Genomic DNA, 21410 nt, shown 5'->3' with positions numbered 1-21410 from the left:
GGCCCAGACTGACCTGGAACTCAATCTGTATTACCAGGCTGGTCTCGAACTCACAGTGATCCTCCTACCTCTGCCTCCTAAATGCTGTGATTAAAGGTGTGGGCCACTTCACCTAGACCCTGTGTCTTTTAAGTCAGGTAAAGCCAGCTGTGAGTTGGAGGCCATCCTGAGACTACAGAGTGAATTCCAGGTCAGCCTGACCTACAGTGAGACCCTACCTCGAAAAACCAAAGTCAGGTAAACATGTCTCAGTCTGAGACAGTCATGTGCTCAGGTTCATCAGGCCAGACCAATATGCAAAGGAGCTGGGTGCAGTGTGGAGCCAGTACAAGCATAAAACCTTCCCTCAAAGTCCAGCTGCTTCTCAGTCAGGATATAACCTGCTCCTCCTTGAACCATGAACTCTACCCCAGGGCTGTCATCCTGTGCACAAATGACCTCAGAGAAGTGAACCCATGTCCTGTTACCCAGACTGGGCCTGCCATGCTGTTCTTTGCCTATTATGGCCTTCCTCACATGTGATGCCCACATCTCAGACCCACCAGTGACAGGCTTAAGGGAAGAATCCTTTTGCATTCCACCCACCACACCCTTTTCCTAGACTCCTGCAAACTGCTCTACCCAGAAGACCCATCCACTTCTGGTCTCAGTGCTGAACATTTGTTCATTGTACATGCCACACTGCTTCAGAGCCACCAGTCTTCTCTATACCCGGTGAGACTGGCAGCTAGGCACTCAGGTGAGGGCAAGGGCACACCATGCAGGAAAGGACGAAGATGACAACACACCTAGGTCACAGGTCATCAGGATGGGACTCAAGAAGGCACAGTGCCCACTCTCTAAGCTGTAATTCCTTGCTTAGCATCTAGTTTGTCGGGGGATCTTTTTGCCTGCACAGGACTTTAAAGTGCCTATTATATCTCACAGTATAATAGGGAGAGTCAGCTAAAACTATAAAACTCTTCGAAGGAAACAGAGGGGGAGGGGCTGGAGAAATAGCTCAGCCATTAAAGGCACTTGTTTGCAAAGCCTATCAGCCCAGGTTCAATTCCCCAGGACCCACATTAAGCAAGATGCACAAAATGGCACATGCTTCTGGAGTTTGTTTGCAGTGGCAAGAGATCCTACTGTACCCATACCCTCTCTTTTTTTCCTTTTTTATCTCTGCTTGCAAATAAATAAAAATACTTTAAAAGCCAGGCACTGTGCTACATGCCTTTAATTCCAGTACTTGTGAGGCAGAAGTAGAAGGATCACTGTGAGTTTGAGACCAGCCTTTTCCAAGCAGAAAATGGAGAAAGTTTCACAGCTAGTGCTGAATTGGACCTGGTAATTATTGCTTGAATAAGACACCAAAGAACAAGTAAAATGGGTAAAATAGAAAAATTAGATGCATCAGTATAAAGAACCATGCACCAAAGCAATCTATGGAATGGGTGAAATATTTAAACACAGAATATATTGAAAAATTCTCATAGCTCAACAGTGAAAACAGTCTCATTAACAAAGAGGCAAAGGACTTGGGCAGACATTTCTCCCCAGATACATAAAAGGCCATTAACACCAGAAAGCAGCTCAGCAAGCATCGCCAGCACAAGGGAGGGCAACGGGAACCACAAGGGGAACTCCACACGGTGGTTCCCGCACACAGCTGGGGTGACAAGATCACCTGAGTCCAGAGTTGAACAGCAGCCTGGGAAGCACAGTGAGACCCCAGCTCACACAACCAAAAAGCCCAATGGGAGATCACTTCACTGGGTAGCATGGCCACTCTCGGAGAACCATTAGTGCTGACAAGGATATGGAGAAACAGAACCCCTGTGGACCGACCACTGGCAGGAAGAGCACTCTACAGTGGTGCAGCTGGGATGGAGAACAGTACGGTGGGACCTCAAAAAGAACAGAACAGCCGGGCGTGGTGGCGCACGCCTTTAATCCCAGCACTCGGGAGGCAGAGGTAGGAGGATCGCTGTGACCCTGAGACTACATAGTGAATTCCAGGTCAGCCTGGGCTAAAGTGAAACCCTATCTCAAAAACCAAAACAAAACAAAACAAACAAACAAAAAAGAACAAAATTACCATGTTATCTGGCAATCCCACTGGGGCATATCCAAAAGAACTGGAAGCAGGAACCTGAAGGGGCATCTCATGTACATACTGGCTTTATTTGATACAGATAAAGGAAGCAACTCAACTGTCCATGGCTGATAGAGAAATAAACACGATGCGGCGTACATGGACAATGGAACAGGGTTCAGCCTTGAAGGAAGGGAAGGAAGCGCTGATGCGTACGTACTGTATGACGAGCTGTGAGGACACTGCTCAGATGAGCCAGTCAGGAAAACAGAAACTCTGCGCGGCTGCACCTGTGTGGGGTATCTGCAGTGGTTTAATTCTTTTTCTAAATCTATCTATTAAAGAGAGGCAGACTACGGGCACACCAGAGCCTTTTGCCATTGCAAATGAACTCCAGATGTATCCACCACTTTCTGCATCTGGCTTTACATGGGTGCTGAGGAACTCAACTGTGGCCAGCAGGCTTTGCAAGCAAGTACCTTTAACCACTGAGCCATCTCCCTAGCCCAGCAGTTAAATCATTAATTAGTTCTAGGCATTTTGGCTAGGATAAAATTCTTAAAATTAGTCTATTGTGGTGGCTCTCCAATGTAATCTGAGACTAGCCTGTATAAGAGACTGTCTCAAAAAAAATAAAAACCAAGCTGGGGAGGATCCCTGTCAGCTCAAAACCTTGACTCGATTAAAAAATAAAAGCTGGACATGGTAGCATACACTTTTAATGCCAGCACTCAGAAGGCAGGGATAGGATTGCTGTGAGTTCAAGTCCACTCTGAGACTATGTAGTGAATTCCAGGCCAGTCTGGGCTAGAGTGAGGCCCTACCTCAAAAAAAGAAGGAAAAAAAAAAAGAATGCCTGACGTGGTGGTGCACATATTTAATCTCAGCACTTGGGGAGCAGAGGTAGGAGGATCACTGTGAGTTTAAGGCCAGCCCAAGCTACAGAGTGAGTTCTAGGTAAGCCTGGGCTAGAGTGAGACATTACCTCAAGAAAGTAAAATAAAATAAAATAAAATAAAAAGAGCTAAACGAATTCAGGCTTGTCACAGTTCCCTGCTGTCACACACTAGCCATGACCATCCATGGAGGACCTCCCTCCCAGGCAGGAAGAGAGAAGCAGTGAGGGCTCCAAGGACTCACCGGCCAAAAAAAGCCACTTTCATGTGCCGCCTGGCCAGTACCTCGCTGATGCCCCTGACTTTGGAGAGGTACCCTTTGACATCCAGAACCTGCTCTTCTGTTGTAACCGGGTCCAGCTCTGCATTCCTGTAGGTGTCTGGGAAAGAAGAAATGAACGGGTCATTACATGGTCAGTTCTTCCACCACAAGCTTGGCAGGGCCAGAGTGCCATCTGCACTCACCCAGACACAACTGCCTCCACGGCTCTCCGCAGCTACCTGGCTGGAGTCCCAGACTCCCTGCTGTGGCCCCTGTGGGACGGCAGGTAAGAAAGACTGCCCGGGTTCCCATGCTGCTTCTGACCTCAGAACAGCAGTATCCATTTCCCAAGACTTCTACGGATAAGTGATTCAAATACTGGCGAAAATATGGAACACTAATTGCCTGGTGTGTTTTTTCTTAACACTTTTCACTACTGCTCACTTTTCAAATATGTTCTGTGCCAGGCATGGTGGTGCATGGCTTTAATCCCAGCACTTGGGAGGCAGAGGAAGGAGGATTTCTCTGAGTTCAAGGCCACCTTGAGACTACATAGTGAATTCCAGGTCAGCTTGGACTAGAGTGAGACACTACCTAAAAAATCAAAAGCAAAAAAAAGTTCTCATTTGATCTTCATTATTTATACAGCTCATGATTTGAGCTAGGCAACCGGGCTCTTACCCTCCATGTTGCTTCATGAGTTCCTCCTTGACCTGGCCTACTGGCCCAATCTCTTTCCAACCCCTATCTCTCCTTCCACCCCCATCTCTCCAAACTCACCGGCCTCCTCACCCCTCTGGGCTTTGCTCACTGCCATGAAGCAGTCGGCCTCAATCTCACCTGGACTCCAGTCTACACTGGACGGTACAGCGCCAGGAAGCCTTCCCTGGCCCCACTACCACCACAGCAGATCCCTGTCTGTAAACGTCTCCCTCCTTGGTGCCGCCTCATCCTGATACAACTGGCTGGCTCACCCTTCTGCATCATATACCACAGGAGGGCTCAGCCAGCCAGTCCTCTACCCACCAGGGGCACCAGGGCTGGCTAAATGAGTGGCACTTGCTTCACTGCAGGGCTTTTCCCAGTGCCCTTGTCAGACAGGCAGCTAACAAGTTACTTCAGAAAACAGCAACTGACCAAGTTCCTGCCCCCACCCCACCCAGCCATGGCACCAGCTGGGCACTCCAGCTGCCTTGGAGGCAGATGGGTGTCTGAGCCTTTAGCACACGCCTAGGAGCCACCAGGCTGGCAGGTCCCAACTCTGAAAACACTCTCAAAGCATCCAAAGTATGACAAGTGGCATGTCAGAGACTATCCAGTGAGTTTTCCCTGTAGCTAGTACCATGAAAGGAAGTGACCAAGACAACATGCCCCCACCCCCACTCACCAGTCACCCCCATCCTAGACCTATCAACATTCCTCCCTTATATAGGCACGCGGGCACAGCCTTTGTAATGCTCAGAGGGGAAGCCGTCTCTCCAACAGCTACAGTCAACAGCAAACACCAGCAGACTGGCAAGCTCTCATTCCTTGCCCTGCCCTCCTCAGCGAAGAGCAATCAGTATCCCAGCTCATGATCATTCTGCTTCTTTCCCTTCCATGTAGCTAATGATCAAGGGCCTCATATTTTCACAAAATGATACTTCAAAGTACCATGACATAAACACCTTGCTAAAGCACATGACTGTCACAGCTTCGTCTGAGCGAGTGACTCAGGGCATCAGAGTTGGCCTGGGCCCTGGATGGCTCTCTCTCTGCATACCTAGGCCAGGCAGAACAGAGGTACTGCTAAGTAAACAGACAGTGACTCCAATCATATACTAAACTTCAGATCTGTTTTAATTCAATAATATTTAAGGGACACATTTTCTTCCATCAAAGCCCTCCACAGGAAAGGGCAAGACAGGTTTCATTAATGCAGTCTCTATTTTCAATGGGGTCCTCAGTATCAGCCTGGCCAAGTAAGACAATGAGAAACAAACCAAATGGCTCTAGCCAAAAGGCAACTGGAGGGAAGGTGGTGCACATGAGGCAGGAATCCACTTCTGGGGAGCCCCACTGGCGGTGTCAAGTTCTTACAGACAATCCTGAAAAGTCCTCAACTCACACGAGCCCTCTTTCACCAATGAGGAAACAAAGGGCGGATACGATTCAGTGTCTGGGTCTTCACAGATAAACCCTGGACCTGCAGCCAGGATGCCCTTCTAGAGAGGGAGTCTGAGTGTGCTGGTAGCTGCAGTTGGTACTCAGACAGAGCAGGGACTAGAGGCTGGCTTCAAATGAGTAACTAGGAGAAAAGGCACAGTGACATAAGTTTCCTATTTGTAGTCCTGTTGCTGATCTAAAAATATCAGAGCTGGGGCACCTTGTCCCAAACAAACACCCAAATAAACAGTGGTTGGTGCTATGGTAGCCAGAGTGAGGCCAAGGAAAACACATGGACGTGGAGTCAGAGATGTCTGGGGAAAGCCAGCTCCGTCACTCCCAAGACACCCTACAGCTCTCAACACTCAGTCAACTTGCTTTTTGGATAGAGACAAGTCACTACCCCTCCGGACAATGAAACAACAGCATGGGGAACTCGTAAGCCAATCCCTAACCCATAGTCTCCCTGGCCTAATCTTCCTGGTCCACAGAGCTCCAAGAGCACAGCATAAATGAGAACGATGATTTGTGTGTGTGCGTGAACCCCCAACCCCGACTCAATCCCGCTACCCAAATAGCTAATGGGGCCTGGCTGTGCATCTCACCTTCAAGGAAGGTGGCACTCTCCTGGATGTAGGCTCCCAGTTGCTCAAAGATGCCATTGATCTTCTTCTTGGCAGTGACAAAGTGCTTGAGGGGGGAAGCATTCACCTCAGCCATGTGTCTCTTGTCCTTCTTGACGGTGGCGATGGAGTTGCATCGAGAGAAGAGCAGGGACATCGCGCTGCAAGGGAAGACCACGGGAGTGTGTGCAAAAGCACCCATCTGTCCATGCTCTACTGGGGCACAGGCTGGGGATGTAGCTCAGTTGTTACAGTAGTTACCTAGCACACACAGCCCTGAGTGAGCCCAGGACCATGTTAACCAGGTGTGGTGGCACACACTTGGGAGGGAAAAGCAGGAGGATCAGAAGTTCAAGGTCACCTGTGGCTACATAGCAAGCTTGAGGCTTGGGCTACACAAGACCCTACCATTCACCCTCACCAAGAAAAAAAAAAAAGCAATATGGCTCATTCTCCCTGTCACACTGCACAAGCACACAGATGTGTAGTTACAGAGTCCCAGGTTCACGCCAGGTGCTGCCAATTTCTAAGGTAATGCACCAAAGCCCTTCTCTGAGCCTTAGGTGGAAAGTGACAAGTGCTAAGCCATCTCTCCAGCCCAGTGGCCCTAATCTTTAACAGGATTTACTTGTATGTTTGCTTGGGGAGGGGGGAGGGTTAGAAATATGGAAGAGAGAAATCTTCAGTAGGAAGATCTACACGTAAAATTCTTTTTAATAATGTATTGAGGAATAAATAAAAATATTTTTTTAAAAAAGGGCTGGAGGGATTGCTTAGTGGTTAAGGCACTTGCCTGCAAAGCCAAAGGACCCAAGTTAGATTCCCCAGGACCCATGTAAGCCAGATGCACAAGGTAGTGCATGCATCTGGACTTTGTCTGCAGTGGCTGGAGGCCCTGAAGCACCATTGTCTCTCTCTCTCTCTCTCTCTCTCTCTCTCTCTCTGTCTCAAATAAATAAATAAAAATATGTTCAAAAAATGTATTGAAGCCGGGTGCAGTGGCACACGCCTTTAATCCCAGCACTTGGGAGGCAGAGGTAGGAGGATTGCCATGAGTCGAGGTCATCCTGAGACTACATAGTTAATTCCAGGTCATCCTGAGCCAGAATGAGACCCTACCTCAAAAAACAAAACAGACAAAAAAAAGTACTGAGAGCTGGGGAGATGATGTAGTGGTTAAGGTGCTTGCCTGCAAAGCCAAAGGACCCCAAGACCCACATAAGCACAAGGTGGCGCAAGCATCTGGAGTTTATATGCAGTGGCTAGAGTCGCTGATGTGCTCATTCTCTCTCCCTGCCATTCTCTGGCTCTATCTGCCTCTTTCTCTCAAATCAATATATATATATATATATATATATATATATATATATATATATATATATATATATATATATATATATATATATATATGTATATCGTTTGTTTGTTTTTGTTTATCGAGGTAGGGTCTCACTCTAGCCCAGGTTGACCTGGAATTCACTAAGTAGTCTCAGGGTGGCCTCGAACTTGCGGTGATCCTACCTCTGCCTCCCAAGTGCTGGGATTAAAGGCGTGCGTCACCACGCCTGGCACAATAAAAATATTTTTTAAACTGTATTAAGGGGCTCAAGCGGTGACTCAGCAGTTAAGGCATTTGTCTGCAGAACCTAATGACCTGAGTTCGATTCCCCAGTACCCATGTAAAGCCAGATGCACAAAGTGGTGCATGCATCTGGAATCCATTTGTAATGGCTGGAGGCCCTGGTATGTCCATTCTGTCTCTCTACTATCTCTCCCTGCTTGCAAATATGTAGATAAATAAAATTATTTTTAAAAAATGTATTGAGCACACACCTTTGATACCAGCACTGGGGTGGGAGTAGGAGGATCACTGTGAGTTAAGGCTGGTCTAGGTCTGCAGAATGGGTTCCAGCTCAATCTGGGCCAGAGTGAGACCATGTCTCAAAAAATAAATCAAAAGTGACTGGAGAGATGGCTTGGTAGTTAAGGCACCTGTCTGTGAAGGCTAAGGACCTGGGTTTAATTCCCTAGTACCCATGTAAGCCAGATGCACAAAGTAGCACATGTGTCTGGAGTTTGTTTCCAGTGGCTGGAGGCCCTAGCACACTCATTCTCTCTATCTGCCTCTTTCTCTCTAAAAGATAAATAAAATAAAATTTATTTTAAGTAAATAAAGGGCTGGAGAGAGAGCTTAACAGTTAAGGCACTTCCTGCACAGCCTAAGGACCTAGGTTCAATTCCCCAGGACCCACGTAAGCCAAATGCACATGGTAGCACATACATCTGGAGTTTATTTCCAGTGGCTAGAGACCCTGGCATGCTCATTCTTTCTATGTGCCCTTTTCTCTCAAATTAATCAATAAATTAAAAATAAATAAATAAACAAACAAACAGGTTGAGCTGGAGCCTGTGATCCCCAGTACTTGGGAGGAGGAAGCAAGAGGATCAGAATACTAAGGCCAGTTACTACGTACTGATTTCAAGGCCTGCCTGAGCCGGGGCTACATGAGACGTGTGTCAGAGGGAGGGTGGGCGCTGGGGAGGTGACTCAGTGGAGAAAGAGCTGATTTTTCATGCTGGAGAACTCAAGTTCAATCTCTAGCCCCCCAAGTAAAAAGCTATAAGCAATGGACTTATAATCCCAGCACGCTGATGTTGATGGCAAGATGGGAGGCATAAACAGAATTTCCCAGAAGTTCTTGGCAAACCCAACAAAGACCAGCAGAGCAAGAATCCACAGAGAGGAACCCCGCCACAACTGGCGTACACGGGAAGACTAACCTGAAATTTGTCCTCTGACCTGCAAACCTGTGCCATGGCACACACGTGCCTGCACTCACACACATGGACATGTACACATACACACAAACAGAGGTGGTGGCGCATGCCTTTAATCCCAACACTTGGGAGGCAGAGGTAGGAAGATCACTGAGTTCGAGGCTACCCTCAGAGTACAAAGAGAATTCACAGCCTGGGGTACCGTGAAATCCTACCTCAAAAAAAAATTAAAAAGGGTCGGTCTCCTTTTAGTATAGTAAACATGCACTGTAGATATTTTCTTTTGATATTTTGGGCTGAGGAGATGGCTCAGCCGTTAAGGAACTTGCTTGCAAAGCCTGCCACCCTGGGTTTGATTCCCTAGTACCCACATAAAGCCAGAGGCATAAAAGAGTGGTCATATGTGTCTGGAGTTCCTTTGCAGCCGCAAGAGGTCCTAGTACACATATGTCCAATCTCTCTCTCTTCCTCTCTCTCCCATGTACATGTGCATAAACATATTTTTAAAAGAAAATTTAACATTAAAGGGAAAAAACCTGTAATACTATTTTGTGATAACCTCTATCAACATTTTTTGTTAGTAGTCTTTTTCTTTCTTTCTTTCTTTCTTTTTTTTTTTGTTTGTCGAGGTAGGGTTTCACTCTAGTCCAGGCTGACCTGGAATTCACTATGGAGTCTCAGAGTGGCCTCAAACTCAAGGCGATCCTTCTCCCTCTGCCTCCTGAGTGCTGGGATTAAAGGTGTGTGTCACCACGCCCTGTTTTCTTTGTTTTGTTTTGTAGCAAGATCTTACTCTAGCTCAGGCTGACCTGAAACTCACGAGGTAGCCCAGGTTGGCCTCAAACTGCAATCCTCCCAAGTGCTGGCCTTACAGGTGTGCACCATAATGCCCAGCAAATCTACAAATCTTTTGCAGTGTTACTTGGGGAACAAGGTGGAAAGAGAAACCTTACTACTATTAACACCTTCATCCTCTGTAGACAACACAACTCTGAGACTTCCTCTCTCCTTCCCTTCCCTCATGTAGCCCAGGCTGGCCTCAAACTCTATGTAGCTGAGAATGACCTTGTACTACTTTTTTGTTTGTTTGTTTTTCAAGGTAGGGTCTCACTCTATCCCAGGCTGACCTGGAATTCACTATGGAGTCTCAGGGTGGCCTCGAACTCACGGCAATCCTCCTACGTCTGCCTCCCGAGTGTTGGGATTAAAGGCGTGCGCCACCACGCCCAGCCCCAACCTTGTACTTCTGATTCTCCTGCTACCACCTCCCATGTGCTGGTATTGCCAGGCCCGGCTGAGACATGTTTTCTTAGCTAAGAAAGATGGCAGAACTCGGAGAAAAGGCACTGGAAATACAATGACTCTCCAATTCCTCTGAGCAGAGAAGGTAAGTGCATTGAAATCAGGGGTAGGGGAGGACAGACAAGGAGTAGGGAAGGGAAAGGCTAAAAAGAGAGGTCTGGGAGGAGACAGGGCTACACATAACAGTTTTTTGAAACTAGCAATCCTGGGTGTAAATTGTCACTGCACTCTTTGAGCTGCAACAATTTACACAAGTTATTTCACCTCAGAACCTTACCTTCTTTGAGTTCAACAAGTCAGGTAAGGTACACACTGTGAAAGGACCAAATATGACAATGACACAAGCAATGTGCCCAGCACATAGTAAGAGGGCAAGAGAGCAGTGACATGGTTTAAAGTGCCAGCAAAATCACAAGACTTGGGCTGGAGAGATGGCTCAGTGGTTAAGGCACTTGCCTGCAAAGTCTAACGACCCCGGTTTAATTCCTCAGTACCCATGTAAAACCAGATGCTCAAAGTGGTCCTCACATCTGGAGTTCTCTGCAGTGGCTGGAGACCCTGACGCGCCTATTCTGTCTGTCTCTTTTCTACCTCTCTGTTTGCAAATAAATAAAATTAACGAATACAAGACCCTCCCCCCAACACCTAGCTTGACAGAAGGCAAGTCCACCAACATACCCACGGCTCCCCCACCCACAGCCATGGAGATGGGAGTAAATGGATCTACTAGAAACCAGCAGTGCCCACCTCAGAAGTGACTTGCTTACAGGAAGCAAGCTCCTTGATAGTAGCTGGGCTTTTACAAGCAGGTGCTTACCAAGTGCTGGTCAATGTCTTCAAGCCCAAAGGATAGGAAAGCAGAAACATTAGTGCTCAGTGCAAGGGTCAGGGGTGTGCACACCAGTAAAGCCTCGTGGTAGGTGGCTAAGGGTCAGCTGGGCGGGAGCCACGCTGCTCCCCCATTACCAGTCTGCAGCTGCACGCCCTGCCCTCGTGAATCCCAAGCTCGGCCTCATTTCTCTAATTCCCAAGCTAAGCTTCTGCATTTCTGGAATCCTCTCTCACATGCATTTGCCACACTCTTACTGCCTTTTTAGACATAACTCAAGGATCACGCCCTCGCACAGAGGACACACAATCTTTGTCTCACCAAGGCTCTGAACTACCTCTCCATTTCCACCTTTCTCCTCCACAGCTGGGAGTGTTAGGATGAGTAAGTGAATACCTGTGGCAGGGAACCACTGGAATCTTCCATTTCTGAATCCATATATCTACTCTTTCCTAAAGAGCTATTTTCAGATAAGTATTTAGAGCTCAACCAAGACTTTCAGATTCTAAAATGTAATCCTCCTAAAGTGCAAACTGAACCAATTGCAAAATATACTTAGGAAAGTCAAAACAGGGTCTCTACTATCTGGGGCTTGGCCTGTGAGCTGTCTCTCCCCTCAGGGTGGTGGGAAGCAGCTGGGCTCCTGTTCCTCCTCTGGAAAGCCCTGATAGGCCTCACTTCACCACCGGGCTTGCCACAGGCATGTGGAGCCTGTTCCCTAAGCTGGGACATTGGGTCCAGTTCCAGTATCAGTCACATACAAAATGGCACCATCCAAGCTTTGCTGACAGCCTCCATCTGTTCTGGAGATCATGGCTTTGGAGTTTACAACAGCATTTCTCAAAGCATGTCCTACAGAATACAAAAAAGGGCTCCATACTGGAATCTATTTACAAAACACTGTATGCCACAGAAAGTGCAGTCCACTGGTGTGCACGGACATAGTTAAGTCTTAGAAAGGAAAGGCAGCTTAAATACAGTTTAACTCTATTTGATTCACATTAAACAAATGTATTCCATGAAGAAACTCCTCAATTAGGCATGGTAGCATATACCTGTAATCCTAGTACTTGGGAGGTGGAGGCAAGAGGATCAGAAGTTCAAGGACATCCTCATTCATGGCAAATTCAAGACCAGCTTGGGCCATTCTCTCAAAAAAAGAAGAAGTAGTAGTTCTGTGTAACAGGCTTTAATCCCAGCAATTGAGAGGGCAAAGTAGGAGGATTGCTGTGAGTTTGAGGCCACCCTGAGACTACATAGTGAATTCCAAGTCAGCGTGGGCTACAGCAAGACCCTATCTCGAAAACCCAAAATAAATAAATGAAATTAATTCTAAGGCTCACACTTTAGGGAAAAGCTCGTTCACCCTGGCAGTCTCCTACTCCCAGCTGTGTTAGTACATTAAAGGAAGACCAGAAACAAACCCAGTTCGGAATGGAAACTGGCAGCACTTGAAGGTGATCAGAAGCTTGCCCATTAGCGGAGGCATATTAGGTATTTGTACAAGAGCAGCAATTCAGCTCCAAGTGTTTGGATGCCAAGCACAGTCCCTGAGTCCACACCACCTCCTTACCCAGTTTTATGTACAGCCACTCCTAGCAGGGAAAGAAAATGGGTCCACAGATCGTCTGCTGGCACAACTGGAACAGAGGAAAAGCCAAGAAATTGAAACAAAGGAGTATATAGGGACTAAGGGCAGGGCAGGCTCTTGGAGAAGCCATGACAGGGGCCAACTTCTGCCGGGCAGACAGGGAGAAGAGCTAGCACAGAGACAAACATACAAGGGAGAACCTGGAAGATTCTGGCCACTTTCTGAACTGCCAGCCTTTAAACAGGCTCACTCAACCTATTTAAAGCCAGTGAAATCCCCCCAAAAGGTAGAAGGGAGATACAGTAACTTTCTCCAATACATGTTGGAAGCAACAGACTCTATGGAAAAGGATCCCATCTGAGATTGCCACCCAAGAGCCAAGAGAATACACTTCCTTCCGCTCAACCAGATCCAGGGTGCCAGAAGTCACAGCTTCAACTTACTTGCTGGATGGTAAGAGACCTTCACAGGGTGGACATCATGGACATGGCTGGAGTCAAAAAGATGAAAAATATTCAAGGTCTCCCCTGTGCTGTTTCAGGTCGGTGTTGGTTATCAAATGTGTTGACTCCACCTGTCCCAACTTTTAGAAAGGAAAGGAGAGGTCACTAGGAGGCAAGAAAGGAAAAACAAAGGCAGAGATTGTAGCTCAGTTGGTAGAGTGCTTGCCCAGCATGCACAAAGCCCTGGGTTCAACCCCTAGCACCTCGTAAAACCAGGTGTGGTGGCACCTGTCAGTAATCTCAGCACTCAGACGGTGGAGACTGGAAAGTCAGAAAGTTCAAGGTCATCTTTGACTGCACAGAGAGCCTGGAGTCAGCCTGGGCTGCATGAGACCTCGTCTCTGAGAAAAATAAAACAACTGGCATGCGAAACATGTCTAATCAGGTGCAAAGACAAACTAACTCACCCCTGAGGGAAGCTTACTCATGAGGTACTGGGGAGCATGTGAGGAAGTGCTCTAGGAAAAACACAACGCACAGGTGTGCACAAACACACGTTCAGCCATGTGCTGGTGCAAGTCACCAATGAGGGCTCTGCAGGCACCCTGGAAAAGGCACAGCCCAAGCAGGGAGAGGGGAGGTGGCCTGGCCCCGAGGGCTGCCGAGTAGAGATGGGAGGGGTGAGGTGACAAGTGGAACTGACTGAAAGCCAACGTGCCCGAGCTGCTGTAAATATCTCCTTTCACTGTCAAGTCCACCAGCAAATGGAGATTTGGAATACTTGGAAGATTAATAGACCGCAAATGAAGTGGCCAAGCTGGGAGCTGAGATATCAGTTTTAACTCCACAGCTCATTTGTATTTTTCAACTACGTGAGGCACCTCCCCATCTTTGGAAGCAGGAAGGAGGCAATCGGAGCCCTTTCCTGGAAGGATGAGAAATGAAGATTTAAAGAAGCAGGGCAAAGTATTACAGAAGAGTGGGACTGCCAGTTTTGCTTTTCTTTATCCAAGTAGCTGTCTTTTCCAATATTCTGCGTAAGATATGGTAAAGGGGAAGAATAGTCCCTGATCTCCAGTGTGATGAGAAGTCACACAAGAGAAAAGGACACTGTGTCAAAGCACAATAAGCTCCCAAAGTAAGGGAAGGCAGAGCAGTGGACATGAGACACAGAACAAGTACTGAGAAAATGCTGGCCAAAAATAAAAATAAAACAAAATAAAGGTACAGGATGAAAAACAGGAAACGGGAAGGGGCGGAATGTGGCTGCGAGGGTTGGGAAGAGGAGGACGAAGAGAGCTTTGGAGAATCCCACCTCCCAGCCCTGGGTCTTCCATCCCGCCCCCTCCTTAGGGCCGTGGAGGGCCCGGCGGCGAGGACAGAGCGTGGGGACGCCCGTCCGACAGGATCCCGAGCCCCGGCAGCGCCGGCGTCCCACCAGCTCAGGCCTGGCTGCTCAGGGCTCTTCCGGCCGGGGCCCGACCGCTCCCACCAGCCCTGCGATCTCGCCCTCTCACCTTCACCTTCCCGGCCTCGCGGCAGCCATCACACCCTGACGTCACTAGCGAGCGCTGCCCGGGAGAGGCGGAGGGGAAGACGAGGTGGGCGTCACTGTCCGCCGCGAGCAGGCTGCTCCGCCTAGATAAGCCGCCGGCCTCCGAGCTCGGTCCGTTCAACGCGACCTACTCCTGTGCCTCGCCGAGCGGCGGCTCTGAGCTTCGGAAGTCGTGTCCGCGCGCGCGTTTACTGCCCCGGCGTCCCAGGATGATGACGCAAACTGAAACTTCCGCTGCATCTTGGGAGTTGTAGTTCTAGTCAGGGCGGGGCGGGGCGGGGCGGGGAGGAGCCTCGAGCTGTCAAGTGGCAAAATAAAAAAACAAAGGCGCGGATTAAAGAGGTTCGCGCCCTTTCACTTGTAGCCCCAGAAACCTGACCCCAGGGCACCTACCAATTCAGTAATCCAGACTTGCATTTTGTAATCTGAGAGAAACGACCGGGGCGTTGCGGCGAAGTGACTGCCCTTCAGTTGCCATTGAGGAAGTAAGTCAGAGCAGCAGCCATAATTACTACAGTGCCAACCACTGAGCTGGACACTAACATGCATCCTTTTATTTAATCTTCGCACGGCCCAGCACTCTCGGGGTGATTATCCAAGTTAACAGGTCACTCACTGGCCCCTCTTTATGTGCCAGCCACGAGGATACAGCAGGTGACCCTAGCAAGGGAGGGCTCCCAAACCTGGGCCCTGTAATACTAGTCAGCAACCACGCATGGCTGTTCAGCCCCTGAAATCAGCTACTGCAAACTGAGAGGTGTCACAAATCTTAGTATTGATATTTTTGTATTGATATGTTGAAATGCTAACCTAAGTGTAAATTAAATTCAACTGTTTCTTTTCTTTCTTTCTTTCTTTTTTTAATAAGACTAGGGCTGGAGAGATGGTTTAGTGGTTAAGCGCTTGCCTGCGAAACCTAAGGACCTCAGCTCCAGGCTCAATTCCCCAGGACCCATGTAAGCCAGATGCACAAGGTGGAGATGCATCTGGAGTTCATTTGCAGTGGCTGGAGGAGGCCCTGGCGCACCATTCTCTATCTGCCTCTTTCTCTCTCTGTCTGTCGCTCTCAAATAAATAAATAAATAAAAATAAACAAAAAAATTAAATAAGACTAGTAAACTGGGCATGGTGACGCACGGCTTTAATCCCAGCACTCAGGAGGCAGAGGTAGGAGGGGCGCTGTGAGTTCGAAGCCACCCTGAGACTACATACCAAGTTCCAGGTCAGCCTGAGCTAGAGTAAGACCCTACCTCGAAAGACCAATAATAATAATAATAAGACTAATAGAGAATTTAAAATTACCGAAAATTACAAGGTGGGGCAGATGCGGAAGTTCTCTATAAATTCAAGGCCACCCTGAGACTACATAGTGAATTCCACGTCAGCCTGAGCTAGATTGAGACCCTACCTCAAAAACATCTCTCCCCCCCCAAAAAAAAATTACAAGGTGGTCTGAATGTGTGGCCCATATTGTATTTATTTTGTTTTCTTAGAAAGTTTCCACTATGTGGCTGAGGTTGGCCGTGAACTGATGATTCTCCTGCCTCTGCCTCCAGAGTACTAAGATTATAGGCATTCCCCACCATGCCTGGCTGTCACATAGTTTCTACTTACCCACATTGCCCTATAGCCAGAGCAGAATCTTGCCACAAATAGCCTCAGAGGTAAATCAGTCCTCCAGTGATGGAGCTAGAGTCCTCAGTCTCCTGGGAGGTGAGTCAAAGGAAACAGTTCTACTGTCACTGCCCTTGGGCTAGCTTTGTCTGACTCTGGGCTGTGGGCACACCCAGGCTCTGCCTCTGGGTGTGAGTGTGCCTCAGTCAGGAATGTGGCATGCTCTGAGGGCCCTGCTTTGCACTGTCACTGAGTCTCCTCCAGAATCTCCTGCCTCCCTGGAGGATTCTCCAATCACAGGGCTGTGGCTTCCATTTCCTTTTCCTTTTCCCAGAATCTTGTCCAAACCAGGAAAGGTCTTGGGGGTGTTCCCTAAGCATCTCTTCTGTCTACTCCTCCTCTTCTGGAGCATCCCAGCCATGTTGATCCAGCCCTGTTCCCTTCCTGGACAGCTGCAGGAACCTCTGAGTTCTTGCCCAGGCTTCTAGTCTTACCCTCTGCCCTATACGTGGCCTTCTCCAAACAGCTCCGACCCCCTCACTGACATGACCACAGACAGTGCTATTGGGAATGGAAATAGGGAGGACTCGGGCACAATTGCAGAAGCTCTTTCTTACATTACTTCTTTCTATTTAAAAAAAATTTTTTTAGAGCCTGGCATGGTGGCTACCGCACGCCTTTAATCCCAGTACTCAGGAGGCAGAAGTGGGAGGATCACCGTGAATTCGAGGCCACCCTGAGACTACATAGTGAATTCCAGGTCAGCCTGGGCTAGAGTGAGACCCTACCTTGAAAAACCAAAAAATAAAAATAAAAAAATATTTTTTTAAATATTTATTTTCAAGCAGGGAGAGAAAGAAATAGGTGTGCCAAGGCCCCTAATCACTGCAAACAAACTCCAGACCCACGTACCACCACGTGCATCTGGCTTATGTAGGTACTGGGGAATTGAACCTGGGTCCTTAGGCTTTGCAGGCAAGTACTTAACTGCTAAGCCATCTCTCCAGCTCACTTCTTCCTATCTTGATGACTTCATCATGTTGAACATCAATTACATTTGTAATCTGAGAAAGGTAGGGAATCTTCCAACACTAGAGTCTCCTTCTCCAGGAGGAGTCTGTGTTCTCTCTGCTTTCTATACATTTTACTTTAAACTTTACTTTTGTTTGTTTGTTTTCTAGCCAAGCAGACCTGGAACTCACTCTGTTGTCCCAGTCAGGCCTTGACCTCACAGTGATTCTCCCGAGTGCTGGGATTAAAGGTACCACCACACTCGACCAAATTTACTCCTTTTAACACAGACTAAAAAGAAAAACATGGGGCTGGATAGATGGCTTAGTGGTTAAGGTGCTTACCTGCAAAGCCAAAGGACTTCAGTTCGATTCCCCAGCACCCACATAAGCTAGATACACAAGGTGGCCCATGCACCCATCTGGAGTTCGTTTGTAATGGCTGGAAGCCCATTCTCTCTCTGTTTCTCTCTCACACAAATACGTAAAAAATATTAAAAAAAAAAAAAAAGAGCCAGCTGTGGTGGCACACGCCTTTAATCCCAGCACTCTGGAGGCAGAGGTAAGAGGACCACCATTAGTTCGAGGCCAGCTTGAGACTACACAGTGAATTTCAGGTTAGCCTGGACTAAAGTGAAACTTTACCTCTAAAAACAAAAAAAAAAAAAAGAAAAAGAAAAAAAGGAAAACATAGCAGGGAGTGGTGGCACATACCTTTAATCTCAGCACTAAGGAGGTAGGATTGCCATGAGTTTGAGACCACCCTGAGATTACATAGTGAATTCCAGGTCAGCCTGGGCAAGAGCAAGACCCTACCTTGGGAAAGAAAGAAAGAAAGAAAGAGAGAGAGAGGAAGGGAGGGAGGGAGGGAGGGAGGGAGGGAGGGAGGGAGGGAGGGAGGGAGGGAGGGAGGGGGAGAGAGAAAGAAAGAAAGAAGGAAGGAAGAAAAATGTCACTGTTGGTTAAAAGCAACCTTATGCAGGACATGGTTGTTCATGCCTATAATCCCAGTACTCAGGAGCCTGAGGCAGAAAGATATCTATGAGAACCAGCTAGGCTACATAAAAGAGGCCCTACTGCACACAAAAGTGGAGAATATTTTTTAAAATATTTTTACTCGTTCATTAGAGAGAGAGAGAGAGAAGAGAGAACAGACACACCAGGGCCTCGTGTCATTGCAAATAAACTCCAGACGCGTGCACCACTTTGGGCATCTGGATTTATGTGGGTTCTGGGGAATTGAACCTGGGTTGGCAAGCTTTGCAAGCAAGTACCTTTACCTGTTGAGCCACCTCCCCAGCCCAGGAATATGTTTTTTTAATTATTTAGTTTTGTATTTTGCAACTGCAACTGAATGCTTATCCAGCTTTACACAAGTGGCTAGGGAACCGAACCAGGTTGCCAGGCTTTGCAAATAAACTCCTGTAACTGCTAAGCCATCTCCCCAAGTCTGAAGATCTTTTTCTTTCTCTCTCTCCCTCTTGAGATAGTATCTTGCTCTAGCCCAGGCTGACCTGGAATTCACTATGTTGTCTCAGGATGGCCTTGAACGCACAGCAATCATCTTACCTCTGCCTCCCGAGTGCTGAGATTAAAAGGTATGCACCACCAATCTTGGCCCCAGAATCTTTAAAAAATAAATAAATAAATGCTGGGGTGGAGAGATGGCTTAGTGGTTAAGGCACATGCCTGTGAAGCCTAAGGACCCAGGTTCAATTCTCCAGGTCCCATGTAAGCACACGGTGGTGCATGCATTTGGAGTTCATTTGCAGTGGCTAGAGGCCCTGGCATGCCCATTCTCAATCTCTCTCCCTCTCTCTGTCTCTAATACATAAATAAATAAAAACTTAAAATAAATAAATAAATACTTAGCCAGAGCCAGGTGTGGTGGCATCAGTTTTCCCTGTCGTCCCATGTTCACAGTTGCAGAAAGGGTTGTCAGCAGAAGTTCTGGAGGGGATATACAATGTAGGTCTTGGCATGTCCAGCCAGGGGCTGGGGGGAAGGGAAGAGGATACACTAATGCCATGTAGACCACATGTACCACATGGCACTGGGCTTGGGAAGCAGGAGTTCCAGAGTCTGCTGAACCATCCATTCCCACCAACCAGGGACTCTTCAGGCCTCCCCTACAGACATCCCCAAGCATCTCTGACACCATGGTTTGAACAACCTTTAATAGAACTCTGTGGCCTCTGACGCTCTGTCCAGAGGCATGAGTACAGAGTAACCCAGTGCAGTGTGGACATATCACTCCCCTCCCCCCAGGATATGTAGAGGATCAAGCTTCAGCTCAGATGTCTTTTCCATCCCCTGGGAGGGATTTCTGAGTCTTCAGGGGACAGCTGTTTGCTCTGGTGTTGGAGGCTGGGAAGAAGGTGCTTTGGCAGTCCCAGGCTGGAAGGGGAGTGGCTTGAGTTTGATCCACATCTCAATCACCCCCAAAGGCTTGAAGGAGACAGTTCTGTTGGAAGGGCTCTGGGTCAGAGCTTCTGCCCTGAAGTCTCTGGGGGCGGCTCAGATAGGCCACTCTGCCCAAGTCTGACCTCATGGGGGAATCAGAGGAAGCGGGCTGGGGTTTCCAGGACACTGGATGTGATCAGTGTTTTCTCAGACTGAAGAGAGCACCACGGAGAGCCCCAGCCTTGGAGGGCAATCCCATCTCTGGTTGTGCCCCATCCCTCTGACTGGTAGCTTCAAGAGCAATGGAAGGCAGAAGCCTGGAAGTTAGACCGGATTCCTTGGGACCCAGAGGCCCCAGGGGTTGCTGGGAAGTGGTTTTCAGCAAAGAGATCAGGCCTAAGGGAGTCAGGTTTGGCCAGCTAGGGGTCGACGAAGGACACGGCAATGTAACGGGTGCCTCTGGTGGTGGGGAGTCCCTCGTGGTAGTGTGTGAGCCGTCCAGGGTGCATGAGGGCCCAACCCTTCCTTGGGGCTCTAATGGAGCAGTTGTAGCGCAGGAACCGGCAGCCGCCGCCCTGGAAGGAGACAGGACAAGTCAGTGAGCCTTCATCTCATGTCTGCGCATCTGTTCTCTATTCCACCAGAGCCAAAAGCCATCAGCACCCCAGCCAGCGGAAGATGCCTTGGAGGGGGACAGCCATCGGCTGCCTGAGGAATGCACTGGGCAAGACTAAGCAGTCCAGAGTTCTGACCTGCAATTCAGGCAGCCTGGTCAAAGGTCAGCTCCACCCTCCCTGACTCTGTGACTCACTTAACTTCAGTTTCTGCATCTAAGAAGTACAGGTTACACTACACAGAGCTGAGAGAAATACATAAGATAGTATAATAAAAGCTGGGTTTTAGTTGCAGGTGGCGGCACAAGGAGATGGAGGGTGGGTTCTTGGGAGAAAAAGGCAGAAAGATCAGAAGTCTTTGGTTACATAGCAAGAAAGTTCAAGGCCAGCCTGGGCTACATGAAACCCTATTTCAATAATTAAGAAATAGCAGTGGCACATGCCTTTAATCCCGGCACTCAGGAGGCAGAGGTAGGAGGATTGCTTGTGAGTTTAAGGCCAGCCTGGGCCTACAGAGTGAGTTCCTGGACTACAGTGAGACCCTGACTCAAAACAAACATCTTATTAGTGCTGGGTTGGGGTGTGGTTCAGAGGTAGAGCATTTGTTTAGCAAAGCCGGGATCTTGGGATATGTTAGTTTAGGGCTGAGTCACTAAATCCTAGCAAAATAAAACAGACTTTGTTGCGGGGGCGGGGAGTGATGTCCTAACACCCTGACCTAAAATGTCTCCAAGTATTGCCAGTGTCCACTGGGAACCCAAAACTCCTCTTGGTTAGGACCCCCAGCTCACAGAAATGCTTCTGAGTTCTCAAAACTCACATCTTGTTCTTTTTACTGTTTTCTTCCCCCACCCCCACCCCCCTGAAGCAAGGCTGACCTGGAATTCACTATGTAGTCTCAGGGTGTTCTCAAACTCACAACAATCCTCCTACCTCTGCATCCCGAGTGCTGAGATTAAAGGCATGTGTCACCACGCCAACTATCTCACATCTGCTTTTTTTTTGGCTTTTCAAGGTAGGGTCTTACTCTAGCCCAGGCTGACCTAGAATTCACTATGGAGTCTCAGGGTGGCCTCGAACTCATGGCAATCCTCCTACCTCTGCCTGCCGAATGCTGGGATTAAAGGAGTGTGCCACCATGCCTGGCTTACATATCTGCTTTTTTTTTTTTTTTTTTTTTTTGAGAGCGACAGACACAGAGAGAAAGACAGATAGAGGGAGAGGGAGAGAATGGGTGCACCAGAGCTTCCAGCCTCTGCAAACGAACT

At 48.2% G+C, this 21410-nt stretch overlaps 2 protein-coding genes across 6 annotated transcripts in view; both read right to left on the bottom strand.

Annotated features, from left to right (window-relative positions):
• Mfn2 (mitofusin 2) overlaps positions 1 to 14614 on the bottom strand; it is a 34405-nt gene extending 19791 nt beyond the window's left edge. Inside the window, exons 1-5 of one of the 5 annotated variants that reach the window (XM_045149618.1) lie at positions 14464 to 14613; positions 12947 to 13086; positions 12486 to 12552; positions 5986 to 6164; positions 3218 to 3353 (exon numbers count right to left, since the gene is read on the bottom strand). In XM_045149618.1, coding sequence (XP_045005553.1) covers positions 3218 to 3353; positions 5986 to 6160 — 311 coding nt within the window. In that variant the 5' untranslated portion in view covers positions 6161 to 6164; positions 12486 to 12552; positions 12947 to 13086; positions 14464 to 14613. Of the gene's footprint in view, positions 1 to 3217; positions 3354 to 5985; positions 6165 to 12485; positions 12553 to 12946; positions 13112 to 14261; positions 14395 to 14463 lie in introns of those variants that run through there. The other 4 variants (XM_045149620.1, XM_004657634.2, XM_045149619.1 and 1 more) reach the window with 4 other exon arrangements.
• A 4671-nt stretch (positions 14615 to 19285) lies between these two features.
• Plod1 (procollagen-lysine,2-oxoglutarate 5-dioxygenase 1) overlaps positions 19286 to 21410 on the bottom strand; it is a 42473-nt gene continuing 40348 nt past the window's right edge. The window contains exon 19 of the mRNA XM_004657635.3: positions 19286 to 20103. Within this exon, the coding sequence (XP_004657692.2) occupies positions 19948 to 20103 (156 nt within the window). The 3' untranslated portion in view covers positions 19286 to 19947. The remainder of the gene's footprint in view (positions 20104 to 21410) is intronic.

This window comes from Jaculus jaculus, chromosome 5 (genome assembly GCF_020740685.1).
Source record: "Jaculus jaculus isolate mJacJac1 chromosome 5, mJacJac1.mat.Y.cur, whole genome shotgun sequence".
Taxonomy (NCBI): Eukaryota; Metazoa; Chordata; class Mammalia; order Rodentia; family Dipodidae; genus Jaculus; species Jaculus jaculus.
This window is presented reverse-complemented; position numbering and strand designations above follow the sequence as displayed.